We start from the raw sequence: 15,828 nt of genomic DNA on the forward strand, positions 1-15,828 counted from the left end.
CTGTGCTGGGGAAATAAAGATGCCTCAGTCAGGAGTTCCCGCCCCACAGAGAGAGGATTATAGATCGATGGGACCCGCTCTTTGTTTCGGAAGTGGGAAGGAGGAGCACTGGGTTAAATAATTCCGCCCTGCTCAAATGGATGTGCTTATTAATAGCAGTGTCATAAGGGTTATACTAACAGCCCGTCCTGCTATTAACTTGTTATTTTCCGTTACCTTGTTCCTCTTGATTCTCTTCGTTCTCTAACTCTTTAGCTGCAAAGATGTCTTTAATGGAAATTAGGTCATTTTTTAAGAGTTCCAGCTTCTCTCCATCAAATGATGCTAAAAATGACTGAACCTGCAAAAAGAAATAGGTCAGCATAACTGTCATCCTTTCTTCTCCTTAATAACATTCACGTACAGGCGTGCCCAGGTCTCCCGGGACCGAGCTGAGTCCTGGCGTGGGTTGATGTAGACTTTGGTAAGGTTGAATGAACTGCCTATTAACTGTGCAACTTTGAGACTGTTACATAAGCTCCCTCGGCCTCAGTTTTTAAAATTTCACAGTAAGACCCACACTTCTCCTGTGATTGATGAGCTTCGTCCTTCACATTCGTCCTGTAAATGAGAGGACGAATGTGAAGGGCATGGCACAGGAGCCCACAGCAGGCCGTTGAATGAATGGAGGCAGGAGCTCCTGGGGGACAGTGCTTACAAACATACTTCGGTGTCAACCCTAGAGTCAAATATCAGCTCCTCAACTTCATAATCATGTGACCTTGGGCAATTTAACCTTTCTATGCCTCAGCTCCAAATGCTTGGTATCTTTCAAACGGGGACTAGAAGCATCTACCTTATAAGGTTGATCTCACTCATCCAGGGGAAATGATGAACAACATAGACTGATGAGCAAAAAACAGGCCCGGAGACAGGGAAGCATCGATCAGACTGTCAAACCTCAGAGGGAAGGCAGGGGAGAGTGGGGATAAAGGGGAGAGATCAACCAAAGGACCTGTGTGCATGCATATAAGCCAAACCAGTGGTCACGGACAACAGGGGGATAGAACATGCATGGGGAGGGGTTTGGGATGGGAATGGGGGGGATACACACACACACACACACACACACACACACACACACAGGGGTTATTGTACTGGAGTTGCAAAAATGCACAAAACACAGTTTTCTTCTCAGAGATCTTGTAGTCCAGGAGAGGGAGCCCATGATAACCTATAAACTGTGATGGTGCCCGTGGGGTGTCAGTGGGGGCACCAGCGAGGGAGCTGAGGCGAGAGGGTGGGTGAGGTCTGGTGTCCTCCCTGAACTGATGTTCTCCCTGCCCATTGTCTTCAGCTCCCCTCTTTGAAAGCATCCTTTGTAAACACTGAAAACTTACGCCGAAACTGGTTTGGATAGAGCATCGGCCTGCGGACGGAAGGGTCCCAGGTTTGATTCCGGCCAAGGGCATGTACCTTGGTTGCGGGCACATCCCCAGTAGGGGGTGTGCAGGAGGCAGCTGGTCAATGTTTCTCTCTCATCGATGTTTCTAGCTCTCTATCCCTCTCCTTTCCTCTCTGTAAAAAAATCAATAAAATATATTTTTTAAAAATTAGCTGTACCGACGGCCAGTCATCTCTGCAAGTCTGAACATTGATTTCCATTTCCGAGCTGGCCGAAGGGCATGGTTCTCGCCCTGTGAAGTACGACCGTACAGCATAAGGCTTTTAACTTTTCATTCTGCGGGGCCAACCCTCACTCTGGAGGGAGAGCCAGCAGAGGAACCGCCGTGCCCTTTAGAAGATGCTTTAATATTCACGATGGCATTAGATTTGCACATCAGGATAAGTGAGGGAGTTAGAGAGGGCACTAGGATGCCAGCACACCAATTTCCTAAACGTTGCTAATGCAGCCAGCGCTCTGAGCAGAGGCCCGGCGGGAAGTCATCAACACAAAACCCATTAGCCTAGCCGGGGGCAGCAGGTGAAAGCAAATGCCCGCTGCACGCGGCTGCCACCTCCTCCCTTTTCACCCGGACCGCCCGCCTCTGTCCAACTCTCTCCTGCGGCTCACACACTCAGGTTTGGGTCTCAGGATCCTAGATGTGCCCACGTCAAATTCCGACCCTTCGGACTTATTTTCTAAACAGCAGCTGTCTGTGAGTAGAAATAAAGGTAATGGAATAAGTGTGTGACAGCACAACCCTTAGTGAAAATGTACACACACGTGGAACATTTTGGTTTCCCCGTGGCCTCTGGCGGGGAGCCATCCCCCTGCAGTGACTGCGGCGGGGCTTTCTGCTCGGGGCACGCCTGGGAACGGTTCTTTTAAGCAAAGGACTCAATCCCATTTGTCTGCATCTGTCTACTACGGAATCTCCTTTGCCTCCTTCTAGTTCATTCCCTTATGCAAGGCAAGGTGCACTGAATCCCTATTTCAATCCAATAATGAATAATTAATGATGCATGCCTTGATAACTATTTGTGGAATGCTGACTGTGTGCCGGGCACTGTTCTTAAGTGCTGTCGGAACACAAGGACAGACAGTCCGCCTTAAAAACCTTTTCCCCAAAAGGGGGCGTGGGGTACCGTTTTGAAGATCCTTGTTTACTCTTTTTGTTGAATATTGAGTATAATGGCAATGCAAGTATTAGTGTTTCCTTAAGATTTATAGGTCACACCACATGCCAACTGCCATCCTAGGACCAATCTGGTAGATACTAATGCTCACAAGTCCTTATATTTCCCTATGCCTTGTCTCAGTTTAGCCAGTGGAATGTTAGCAGAGGAGACAGAAACCATTTCTGGGTCAAAGCCTTTAAAAAACGGGAGTGCCCGCTCTTAGGCTGTGGGATTGAGAAGACACTAGATGACGGTAAAAGCCAGTACTTTAGAATTGGACCCAGGGGAGTCCGCAGGACCAAAGAATAGGCTGCCCAGAGCTCATACGCCTTCTGGACCGCCCTCCTCCAGGGGACTCTCCACGTTCCCTACCGCCTCTGGGGACCTCTTTCCCAGGAGAGTGCACTTCCAGGCCCAGGGTGACGGAGAGTTGGCTGTTTGCAGGGTGTGCTGGAACTTGAATTAAGTCATCATTACCTGTGCACGTGAGGCTCTCTGAGGTGGCAGACAGCTGGAGATGAAGGGAGGAGAGCAGGCAGGAGGGTGGTGTGGAAACTGGAGGAGTTCTGAGAAGTCTAAATGGGAACCTGGCCTTCCAGGCCATTAGACAGTATATGTGTCAAGGATGGGATGGCGGAGTATATTTTCTTCAGCAGCCTGTTTCCAAAAGCGCTTTTACTCTTAAATATTTGGTATGTGTAGGGTTGCCAGATAAAATATAGGCCAGTTAGTTAAATTTGAATTCTGGATAAACAACGAATATTTTTGTAGTATAAATGTTATGTCCCAAATGTTGCACAGGACATATTTAGGCTTAAAAAAAAAAAAGCATTCATTGCTTTTCTAAAGTTAAATTTAACTAGTCATCCTGTATTTTTGTTGTTGTTGTTGTTGTTCAAACTGACAACCCCAGCGTCATTCTCCATCCGCATTCTTGCCAGAGGCCTGTGAGCATGAGGATGGGCCTAGTGGAGGCACAAGATGGGCAGAGCCTGGCTCCTGGACCCTACATGCAGGAAAGCTTCCCGCCAATCAGGCACCCCCATCCGGGACTGTTACAGGAGGGAGGATAATGGATTCGACCCATAACATTTTAGGACTGTTTATTATAGCACCCAGTAAGTAACATCACTAAGCCACGAAAAAGTCTACACTCCTTACTATGGAAACTGCAAAAATCTCCAGGTTGGGGAAGGAAAGCTGTGTTTGAGGGAGCAATGTGCAAACAGAGGGAAATGCCTCCCTCCAGGGACCTCACTGTCCTCCTAGCAACGGCAGTCTTTTGGGGCTTTCTCTTTTCTAGGGACCTGGGACCTGCGGCTGTTTCACGGCTGAGACCCGCGGTGGAACCAGCCAGGGTGAGATCTCTCCAGCCACCACCATGACAGCTCCGAGGGGTCATGCTCCCCTGTAATGCTTTTAGCATTAATAACAAATACATGAGAATTCATATAAAAATAAAATGTCATCAACATTACAGATGACCTACACACATATATGTATACAGTAAAATGGCAGCTAACATTTACTGAGTGCTTATTATGAATAAGGCATGCTGAGACTGACTTCACACGAATTATCTCAATTATTTTACTAACCCTGTGAAGTAGGTTTTCATTCCCTTTCCCATTTCATAGCTAAGGAGACTGAGGTGAGAGGGGTCTAAAACCATACAGCTACTGAGTTATATCTGATCACGTAATATCTGACCCCAAACAGCTTTGTAGGGAAAACTCTGCTTCCTTCTCTAACGCACCCCTTCCCAGATCATCGGATTCTGCTCTATGGGAGTCATTTTATAACTCGCTAAGTTGTAGATAGCTGCTAGAAGCACAAAAGTAATTCTTGACTAGAGATATGTGAGCGAATTTTGTCCAGGGGAGGGATAACCTCCTCTGCAAAAATCAGGTTTGTGTCCATTCATTTGAAAATTGTTTTACTCCGTATAACTCTGTGCTTCTTGGGCCCTTCCTTTTGACTCAGTTATAATAGTTGTTCGGTTCCTTCATTTAACTAATGAGATAGATAAATGATTTAATTCATGTTCATTTCATATCTCATGATTTTGCCTTTAAAAAGATTATCTGTTAGCAGTTTAACCAGAAGACTGTCCCTGATGGCTCCTGGGTAACTGAAAAGGACATAAACACAGATAGTAACTTGTAACTCAATAATCCTGTGGGTGAGGAGTGGGGATGTGTGTTTCCATCTTGTTGGGTCCTTGGTTGCCTGCTCTGTGGCGGATGTCATCTTCCCATGACTAGGTAGGAAGGCTGCCTCAATCTCCTCAAAGTCCAAACGTGAAATGGGAAGGCCTAGATTCTAAATCTCTTCTCCATTCGGAGGCTCACCTCCAAGTTCAGCTTCCTGTCTGAGCACCTGCCTCTCCCCAGTGAGTGGCCCACAGCTCCTCCTAAACCATAGCCCCTCAGGAGAGGTCCAAGGGCCTTGGGGTCTCCCCTGGAAAAGTACCCTAGAATACAGGCACGCTGACATCCACAGAAGGGCCATACATACAATTACATGAGTTAACAGTTTTGACGGAAGATGCTTTGATTTGGGCTGATGGGCACACAGTAAAGTATACAGATCTCGCATCATAGAAATGTACATCTGAAACCTATATGTTCCTATTAACCAATGTCACCCTGATAAATTTAATATAAAAATAAAATAAAATGAAGTGCTTAGAATGGTGACTATATAAGTGCCAGTATAAGTGTTTGCTAACTAAAGATACATACACACACACACACACACACACACACACACACACACACACACACACGATGTAGAGCCTTTAGAAAAGAAATCACCACACCCTGCTGATTTTTGCTCATGTTTTGTTTTGTTTTGTTTTTGTTAATCCTCACCCTAGGATATTTTTCCATTGACTTTTAGAAACAGTGGAAGCGGGTGGGAGAGGCAGAGAAAGAGAAATATAGATGTGAGACACATTGATGGGTTGCCTCTTGCATCTACTTCAACCGGGGTCGGGGGTCAAGCCTACAACTAAGGTACATGCCCTTGACCAGCACTGTGTCCACTGAGACAAACTGGCAAGGGCGATGTTTTATTTCTTGGGATCACAGCGCAGAAATGTGAACATGCAGGGCTGCTAGGTGGCTTCTCAGGAGCATTCCCAAATAGAACTGTAACCACCAATAAGATACATTTCCCCCCCCTCCCGTTGTAGCCCAGGCAATCTAACAAATGGGTGATTAAACATAGAACCCATAGAACTAAATGTATTAAGACTCCACAGTCTGGAACCAACATCAGCCACTTTGTTTTCACTGGGTGGGAAGGAAGACGGGCTTCGGAGGGCGTCTTTGATTTGGGTTCTATGTCAGCAAAGAGGGGTGCAGGGCCAGGAGAATGACGGCCAAGCTTCGGAGCAGCCTGTGGCACCGTTAGGTCTGGCTAGTGATGACTCCGACTGTGCTGGCCCTCTTGGGCATGGGGAGGAGTAATAGCTTGGCATAGGACAGAGAGGGAATAATATGGAGTATGGGGGGGGGGGGAGTGGTTGTAGGCTGTTCAGTATTTGTGACCTGGGCACCATGATAAGGAGGTGCTTTAACGGCAGATTTCCTGGTTTCTTTCCTATTTAAGAAAACACGTTGATGAACGTGCCATTTTGAATGATCGGTGCAGACATACCTTGCTTTCGCTTTCATTGGATAGGATTTCCAGAGCTTCCAGGTGTGACAAACCCTGGTACTCGTCAAACAGCATCCCGTAGTGTGCAGTCCTCTCGGCCGTGACCTGCTGCGCCAGTCTCTGCTTCTCCTTCTCCTTGGCCTCCCTTAGCATCTGCAGAAATATGCAATATTTGTACGCTCACTGTGTGCTGCGATATCTGTACACTCACTGTGTGCTGCGATATTCGTACACTCACTGTGTGCCCGAAAGCCCCGTTTCCTGCCTAAGACGAAGGGGGCGATGAGGGCTGCCTCTGCATTTGTAAGAGTATGTTTTAGCCACTTTGAAATTCTTTTTTTTAAAAATGGATGTTTTGATGAATTCTACTGACAATTTTTACACAATATTCCACTTTGAATTTTACATGTTCATTATGTACACAACAAAACAAAGGAAAAATTCCATGCCCTGGTATAGGACTGGAAAGAGGCACAACAGAAGTTCAACAGTAGTTTCCACAGATGAGTTTTCTGTGTGATTAAATTCTCTACAATGTCAACATTTTTTATAATGAGCAAATGTGTGTGCACTAGAAAAGTTTAATCTACTGTGACAGGATTAACTATGATGGCTGCGCTTAGGCACACTTCAAAGCAGAAACTAACTGACCTGATTTTATCTGAGTCACATTTTAAAAATTTGTGTATGTGTGATTATTAAAACACACAAAATTAATAAGATATAAATTCATAATATACTCTTCAATAGATCCTGAATAAAATAAGAATGTTAGCTTGGCAGTTCTTAGATCGCTCGGGAGAAGTATGACTGTGAACTGAGTTCCTCTCCTCGTTGATAATTTTTCTCACATTATGTTTCTGTTGATTAAATAAAAGGACAAGGAAAGGAACACAAGTCCACCAGTCACTCCCAGCTTTCTGCACTTGCTTTCTTTGATTTTATACCTCATTTATTCGATGCCTCATCAAATTTACTGGGGCATTAAGTTTATAGGGTTATTTAATATCTGTGAAGAGCACATAGACACTGGCCACCACAAGGTCTGTTAGGAAAGATCACGGAGAATAGATTTTGTTTTTATTATGTGTCAATAAAACAATCAACCACTTCCTCCTTTTGAGTCTTAATGTTATTGACTGAGAACCCACAGGGCCGCAGACAGAACTCTCCCTCCTACTTGTCTTTAACTAATAAGTACAAGCTCTGAATTTTAATGTTTTCCAAACAACCCCATCATACCACTGGCAATTTTTAACATGATAAAACTCAGTGAAGAAAGCTGATAAGGGGGAAAAAATAATCACTCATTTGAAATACGGAGTTGGAGGAGAGCTCTACGATGGATCCTCAGGAAGATGGACAAGTGGGTCCCACAGCAAATTAAACCTGAAACCTCACTGGAGGGAAAATGTCAACACTGAAGCTGTCCTTTGGGCACTTCATGAAAAGGTGGGGGTTTTGGAAAAGACAATCATGCCGGGAAATAGAAAGAAGCAGGAAAAGAGAAAGACCAAACAGGAGAAGAAAAGAAGCCATAGGCTTGAGTCTACAGGAGCTGAGCAGGAGGACAGGACACTGTGGACATCACTCAGTCACCAGGAGTCGGAGCCAATCAAAGTGGCAGGGAACACACACACTCTCCTCCCCCCTGATCTCACTGGGTTGGTACCAGGTGGTAAAACAAAAAAACCAGTTGACATTGAAATTGCTTCCTTTCTCTACACCTACTTCCATCTCTGACTTTGTACTTCGATATAGAAGGGAAAGGGCTGAAATGGGAGGGAAAGGGAAAACGTCATCCTGGAATGATTTGAATTCACTTCAAAGAAGGGAGAGTGAAATTCAAGTTGCCTTAAAGAAGACCTGGCTTTACCCAGGATGTTGGTTCTCTTTTCCCTCTGGAAAGGAGATGGGTTTAAAAAGCAAGGAGTGATTCTGGCATGAGATCGGGGAAATGTTCCCCAGAGGGTTCCACTGGGAGAGAACCACGAGGCATGCAGCTTGTGCCTGGGTGAACACTTCCGATTCCCACTGTCGTTGACTGTGGGTTAGGGAAACCCTAGCAGATTCCCTCAGCTAGTGGCAGCGTCATCCCTCAACTGCTCAGGCTGACACCTCGGAGCCATCCTTGCCTCCTTCCTCTATCTCACACCCCACACCCAGCCCTTCAGGAAATCTGCATAGGCCTTCGCACTGCACCCAGGATCACACTCATGACCACCTTCATGGCTCCACGCTGTGCCAGGCCTCTACTGTTTTTTGTTGTTTTTTAAAAAAATATATTTTATTGATTTTTTTACAGAGAGGAAGAGAGAGGGATAGAGGGTTAGAAACATCGATGAGAGAGAAACATCCATCAGCTGCCTCCTGCACACCCCCTACTGGGGATGTGCCCGCAACCAAGGTACATGCCCTTGACCCGAATCGAAACTGGGACCCTTGAATCCCCAGGCCGAAGCTCTATCCACTGAGCCAAACCGGTTTCAGCTGCTACCTCTTGTTTTATTGCCTGAAAGAAAAACCTGCAAAAAAACATAACCCCACCTGAGATAAGGAAACGGTTCTTTCCATGAGTGTCTTGGTCCGCTTAAAGCCCGGGTCACTTTCTGCGAGGACAGTCATGGTTTTCTTGCCGATGAACTCCAAAGCATCAAGCCCGCCTGTTAGGACGCTCTTACCCTGCAGATGGGGGGGAGGGGGGTTGCATGAGATTAGACTTTTACATTTTGCCACTTCCCAGCAGTCAGCAGCTCCCAGAGGGCTCTGTCTTCAAATACGTATTGATATCAATATGACGTCATAATTTTTTTTTCATCAGGAGATTCATTGTCCACTTAATCTGATTTGCTTTCCCTTGGAAGAGCACTCGTCATATATCGATAATTTGTAGGACATGCAATATTATTTTAAAAGGATGGTTGGGAAAAAACAAAACATACTTGGGATTACGTTGACCAGCTCTGAGTGTATGAATAGATATGTATCAAGGACATAAAATTAATAGGTGACCTGATTGCTACTTTGAGAAAATTTTAAGCCAAGTAACAGAGTTATGTGGAGCAATCTATTAAAATGTCAAATGCTCTTGGCAGTTTAGGGAATTCTCTAATCGAGGGGCCCTGGAGTGTAGAAGCCTTAGGCTGTTTCAGATGGCTCTTCCATACTTTTAGAAACTAGTAATAACTGCCTATGATTAGTATATTCATGAACTAAGACAGGCTGATTTCCATATACTACTGGCTTCAGACCCTGTTCTGTTACACAGTTATTCTCTTGTGAATCCCTTTGTCAGTCACTGTTTTCCTTAAAAAAAAAAAAAAAAAGTTGAAAACAATCATCTCTCTCACATAAGCTGTTCATATAAACAGAACTGCTTAAAGTCTTTGCAACTTCTGCCCATACTCTCCAATTGTACAAGTGCAATTACAATATGCATATACCTGTGTTCTTCCCGCCTTACCTGAATTTATATACATTATATTTTATTATCATACTAGAGGCCCGGTGCACAAGATTTGTGCATGGAGGGAGGTCCCCCAGCCCAGCCTGCATCCTCTCCAATTCTGGATCCCTCTCACAATCTGGGACCACTGGCTCCTAACTGCTCAACTGCCTGCCTGCCTGCCTGATTACACCTAACTGCCCATGCCTGCTGGCCTGGTCGTGCCCAACTGCCCCCTCGAAGGTGTAGTTCCCCCCAACTGCCTCCCCCTGCTGGCCTGGTCACCCCCAACTGCCCCCCTCCTAGCATGGTTGCCCCTCAGTGCCCCCCTCTGCCAGTTTGGTTGTTACCAACTGCCCCCTCTCTTCCCCCCCGTGGGCCTGGTCACGTTGTCCATTGGGTTGTTTTGGATGTGATGGTCACTTAGCCATGTATATATAATTATTATTATTATTACCTGCATGCATTTCCCAATCTTCATAATTATCACTTCAATAGCAATATTCTATTTCCCTGAGTTAATATGCTTTTTCCATCATTTCCATCCTGGACATTTACACTTGTTTCCAGATTTGGGTACAAATCAATAATCGCACTGTACAACAAATCTTAAAATATACATACTTTGGGAGGACTGGGATATTGGCCATTCACACTTCTGTATATTTGATTTATTTTCTTCTAACATTCTATGGGGGATTACTAAAGTACATAGAGGATAAAATGAGAGAAAGAAGGTCATAGGGACTATGAATAAGGGCAGCCCTGGTGATGGTGGTGGTTGTGGTGGTGGTGGTGGGGGGTGTCTGGAGCTTGGGAAAAGAGAACTTAGTGACCTCCCAACCTGCAGTTTCACTTTGCAAGGTTTCAGTTACCCGCGGTCAACAGCAGTTCGAAAATATTAAATGGAAAATTCCAGTGACGAACAATTCATACGTTTTCAGTTGCACAGCGTTCTGAACAGTGTGACCTCAGTTGGGGGTACCTCCCACTTTTTTTCACTATCCATCTGTTTTGTTGCCAATCACAAGTTTCTTTAAGAGGAAGGCAGCCCCCTCCCCGAAGCCAGGGGTGTGACTGGGGGGACAGACTTTGAGTTATTGGAGGAAGGGAGAGTGGAAACTGGGAGGTGGGAACGGGGGAAGAATGTGGGTCTTAGCTATCTGGAAGCGCTTTAGGAACATCTTGGGGATGTTGTTCCTGACTCTTTACCAGAATTTGTGTTTATGTAAGTGGCTTTATGATATTTCCAATGGAAGGTTAAGAGGCACAGAGCGTTGAGGGGAAAACAGCTGTCCCAGCTCTGAGAACCAGCCCTCTCTCCCCGCAGCCAGACTGTCCTTGCAGCAGCCGGAGGACAGTCACATCAGGCTGAGAAATGTCCCTTTTAAACACCTCCTTTCTTTTAAACATACAATGCATTTTGCTTTGCCCTTATTATTTTGGTTCCAAGGTTTACGCCTACTCTGTAGGAGGAGGCATAACAAAACCGTAATCCCAAGTTGTGAGCGAGGCCCCTTTTGCTCTGATGTATCTAGGTCACTGGTAAATAGAGATATCAAAGGGAGGCGCCGGGAGACTCCAGGGAACACGGAGGAAGCAGCTGAGGACTCACTGTGTTTTGAACCACATTGGTGATGGCGGACAGCATGCCCCGGGACCCCGACGAAGGGGATGTGGGCGGGCCTTCCTCTGGGCTCTGGTCTGCGGCCGTATCTGCTGCTAAAGGGAGAAAAGATGGTTTCACTGTTCATTTCACGGATCTGGAATGTTCTTATTTGTGCATCTAGTGTAGGGGTGTCGAACTCAATCAAAGAAGGGGCCAAAATCTAAAATCCAGCCTAAATCGCGGGCCGAATGGTTTACTGAACAGTCATAAACTGTCATTGTGATGGAAACGCAGCGGAGTGCAGTGATGACAGCGCGGTGCGGGCCACATTGCAAGGCCTGGCGGGACGGATTTGGCCCGCAGGCCTTGTGTTTGACACATGTGATCTAGTGTCATACAGCCCAAGTCCAAGAAGCCCCCGGATCAATACAGCACTCACTTGGAGGGATGCCATTTTCGGTGTCAGGTTGGGCCCCTTCGAGAGAGCTAGAATTAACACCATGGATCCGTAGGGCCCCTGCTTTTTCCTTGACTGCCGTCAATCCATGACCTGTGGGGAAACGAAGATATGGTTCATGGCGACAAGAGAAATCCTCAAATTCTAGAGCCCAGAGTGGTGGTGAGCAGGGGAGGTGGTGGACAGCATAGACTTCGCAGTCACTCAGAGATGGGTCCCAGTGCCAGCTCAGCTTCACCACTGCCTGGGGGTGACTTTGGAGAAGTTTCCTGATCACTCAGTGACTCAGGTTCTTCTCTGGGTTATTGCGAGGAGCAGATAAGAACGACCGGTGTGAAGCGCTCCCAGATGCTTTATTATTCCCTGTGGCTTTGCACACTGTCTAACTAGCAACCTGGGATCTCACACCGAAGAGATTGCCTATGAATAGTATTTGATTCCTTGCAGGCCCAGCCCGTGGCAGGTGCTCCATTGCTATTTGGTGAACTGAAATCAGTTGAGCTTTAACCCGCTCTTTCCACATGTTGGTCATCCTTTAGAATGGAGAGAGCAGGGTCGGACCATGTGTCAAAATCAAAAGGCAAGTCAGGGGGAAAACCAGGCAGGGCACCCGACAGCTCTCACAGTTGTCTTGACAGTAAGTCTAAACAGGAGCTACAAGAACAGTCAGCCAGGAAGAAGGGCACTGGATTCACTCCATCTGAGCAGGGGACAGAACCTCTCTCTTGGACCCAGCACAGTGGGTATTCAGTAACTATTGGGTAAATACAGAGCTGACCTTCTCATGCCCCCTCCCCCCCAAACACACTCACTCACACACACACACACACACACACACACACACACACGCTCCCTTGGCTTGATACATACAGGGTGTCCCCCCAAAATGTATACAGACTTTAACAGCTGATAGCTGTAGATTCTATTGCATGTTGAGAATGAAATATATTTTAATAAACACTGCCTTTATAACATGTATACATTTTTGGATGGACATCCTGTATTCCTGTCTATATTTTATTCTGCAGGTTTATTTGTTTCTCATTAGAGGCCCTCCTGATGAGCTATAGCTTTTCTCAGAGTCCCAAATCCAACAAAAAGATCTCCTGATGCTTCTAAGTGGCTATTTTGTTCTTAAAGGAGAAACAGCATGAGCTGCCATCATCATAGCACTCACTTCCCGCTAGCACTCTGGGAGAAATGAAGAATTTCACTTGGGATCAGGGCAATCTCAGCCTATTAAAACCCAAGGCAGTCTTAATATTAATATACGGGGATGATGTGGTGGTGGTGGTGGTGGGACAGATCCCAAGTCATGCCAGGACTTAGAGCCAAAAAGAACCACTTGGTCTTAGAAGGCACTATTAAAATGACCAATTATCCACCTACTGACTAAGAGAAAGACAAGGATGAATCCCAAACCCAAATAGTAGTATTGTATCTGTTGTAACTTCATCAGAGCTATCTGAGCATAATTAGGACATGGATACTTGCCAAACAGACATAGGACTAATTGTACCCAGTGGGAATCACCTATCATTATACATGATCTAGAAAACCCTGAAATATTATCTATGGTGTTTGTAACATTAATTACATGCAGAAATATATGTCTATAATCTTCACATGAATATAAATACAGTTCAAATTCATTATTGAGTTATGTCGGGAGGGGGGGGGGGGGATGTACTGTCACTGCCAAAACCAAGACTTGAATGAATTCTCTCTAGCTTCCAATGAATCCCAAGCAGTTAAACGAGAACTTACTGGCGTGTCAGTAACACATTTAAGTTACAGAACATAACCATCTAACTTATTTACATACTGAGTCCATATTCCTTGCCATCTTTTAAAAATACGTATTGTAGAAAGGAAATCGTGCATATCCAGTTAGGAATCTATGCTTTACAACTAGATTTCTGAGAGCTACAATCAAGGAATGAATGAGTTTGAGAAGGCTGAGCACATCTGTTACAGCTTCTTTGCGTAAGCCATGTAAGGAAGCGATTCCACCTCATTCTCTGAGACCAGCAGGGGGTTATGAAACCTCATGGTCATTAGCTCCTCTTTCACCTTTTCCACCCTTTGCAGGTCAGGGCCATATCTGATTCTCTTCCTGGAGAACAGCTTCTGACCATCTTAGAAAACAAATGATCGTGGATATATGTGCATAGGCTGTCTATAGAAAAATCGCTTTGTTTCTGAAAGGAAATACCATGGGGTGTGTTCGTTTAATAGGTATGACAATAGGCTGCTATTCCAACTACACACTCACACTTACAATTTTATTGAGTTGTAATTATACTGCACATATTTAAGTTTCTTCCAGTGATATATTCTGATGATTAGTTCTCTTTTTTTCCTGAATTCTTTTGTTAGTGAAAGTACACAGTTCTACATTCTACTAGAAACATAAAGCTATGGTCTTTCATAACTAGGCTTTACACTGTACACCACACCCCACTTTGAAGAATAAGTTCTAAAACTTTACTTAGTCTGACATCTAGTGCTCAAACAAGGAAATAAAAATATGGAATCATGGTTGCCTTTTGAGTGGGAGGGATGCATTCTCAGACATTGATCGGTTCTACCAATAACAGAGGAAAACAACAAATATGAATAATACTATAGGGTAGAGTTCCTAAATTAGTTTCTTCACATGTCATCACAAACCCTAAGTATCCTCAAAGAAATCAAAACGCTCCAAATTCCATGGTTCTGAGGATGGGATATCCTCTACCCGTTGACATTGCGGCACTGCAAAGATAAGAATGCTCTATAAATGCTGTGGGTACTGTATAATTTAAAAATAAATGTTAAATGATTGACTGGTGTTTAATTTATCACCTATACTCAAGTGGTCTGCCTAATTACCAGACGGAAATTCATTAACCCCCGGGCCATATTCATATACTGTAAAGAATTGTGAACAAACTTCAAGCATGAATCCTACTTTAGTTTCTTTTCTATATATTCATTTTTAAAAAGAAAAATTAATTAATTAACTAATGAAATAAAATGGAGGAAATGTTATATTAAAATTTTAGTCAATTAAGATACTTAGGAATAAACTTAACTAAGGAGGCAAAAGATCTATACGTGGAAAACTACAGGACACTGAAAAAAGAGATAGAGGAAGACATAAACAGATGGAAGAACATACTGTGTTCATGGACTGGTAGAATCAACATCATTAAAATGTCCATACTACCCAAAGCAATCTATAGATTCAATGTACTCCCCATTAAAATACCAACGGCATATTTCACAGACCTAGAATGAACTCTCCAAAAATTCATCTGGAATAAAACAAGACCCCGAGTAGCTGCAGCAATCCTGAGAAAGAACAAAGTAGGAGGGATCTCAATAACAGATATCAAGCTGTATTAAAAGGTAATGTTCTCAAAACTGCCTGGTAATGGCACAAGAACAAACCTATAGACCAATGCAATAGAGAACCCAGAAATTGACCCAAATCATTATGCTCAATTAATATTTGACAAAGGAGGCAAGAACATCCAATGGAGTCAAGATAGTCTCTTCAATAAATGGTGTTGGGAAAATTGGACAGATTCATGCAAAAAAAATGAAACTAGACCACCAACTTACACAATACACAAAAATAAACTCAAAATGGATAAAGAACTTAAACATAAGATGGGAAACCATAAAAATATTAGAGGAATCCACAGTCAGCAAAATCTCAGACATATGCCAAAGCAATATCTTCACCAATACAGCTTCTAGGGCAATGGAAACTAAAGAGAAAATAAACAAATGGGACTACATTAAAATAAAAACTACAGTGAAATAAATAATCAACAAAGCAACAAGAAAGCCCACTGCATGAGAGAATGTACTTACCAAGTTATCACCGATAAAGGTTTAATCTCCAACATTTAGAGGGAACTCATACAACTTAACAAAAGGAAGATAAACAATCCAATCAAAAAGTGGACAATGGACCTAAATACATACTTTTCAAAAGAGGACATAAAGACCAAGACACATATGAAAATATGCTCAAAATCACTAATCACTAAATCACAATCA

At 44.1% G+C, this 15,828-nt stretch overlaps 1 protein-coding gene across 3 annotated transcripts in view; it reads right to left on the minus strand.

The window, feature by feature from the left end:
- The window catches only part of FAM114A1 (family with sequence similarity 114 member A1), a 60,055-nt gene that overhangs the window by 15,720 nt on the left and 28,507 nt on the right, over positions 1-15,828 (minus strand). For 2 of the 3 annotated variants that reach the window (XM_036418596.2, XM_036418577.2), the window contains exons 4-8: positions 11,758-11,868; positions 11,325-11,431; positions 8,812-8,946; positions 6,265-6,417; positions 217-340 (exon numbers count right to left, since the gene is read on the minus strand). In XM_036418596.2, the coding sequence (XP_036274489.1) occupies positions 217-340; positions 6,265-6,417; positions 8,812-8,946; positions 11,325-11,431; positions 11,758-11,868 (630 nt within the window). The remainder of the gene's footprint in view (positions 1-216; positions 341-6,264; positions 6,418-8,811; positions 8,947-11,324; positions 11,432-11,757; positions 11,869-15,828) is intronic. The other variant, XM_045573414.1, reaches the window with a different exon arrangement.

The sequence above is a fragment of the Pipistrellus kuhlii genome, unplaced genomic scaffold, assembly GCF_014108245.1.
Source record: "Pipistrellus kuhlii isolate mPipKuh1 unplaced genomic scaffold, mPipKuh1.p scaffold_m20_p_1, whole genome shotgun sequence".
Lineage (NCBI taxonomy): Eukaryota > Metazoa > Chordata > Mammalia > Chiroptera > Vespertilionidae > Pipistrellus > Pipistrellus kuhlii.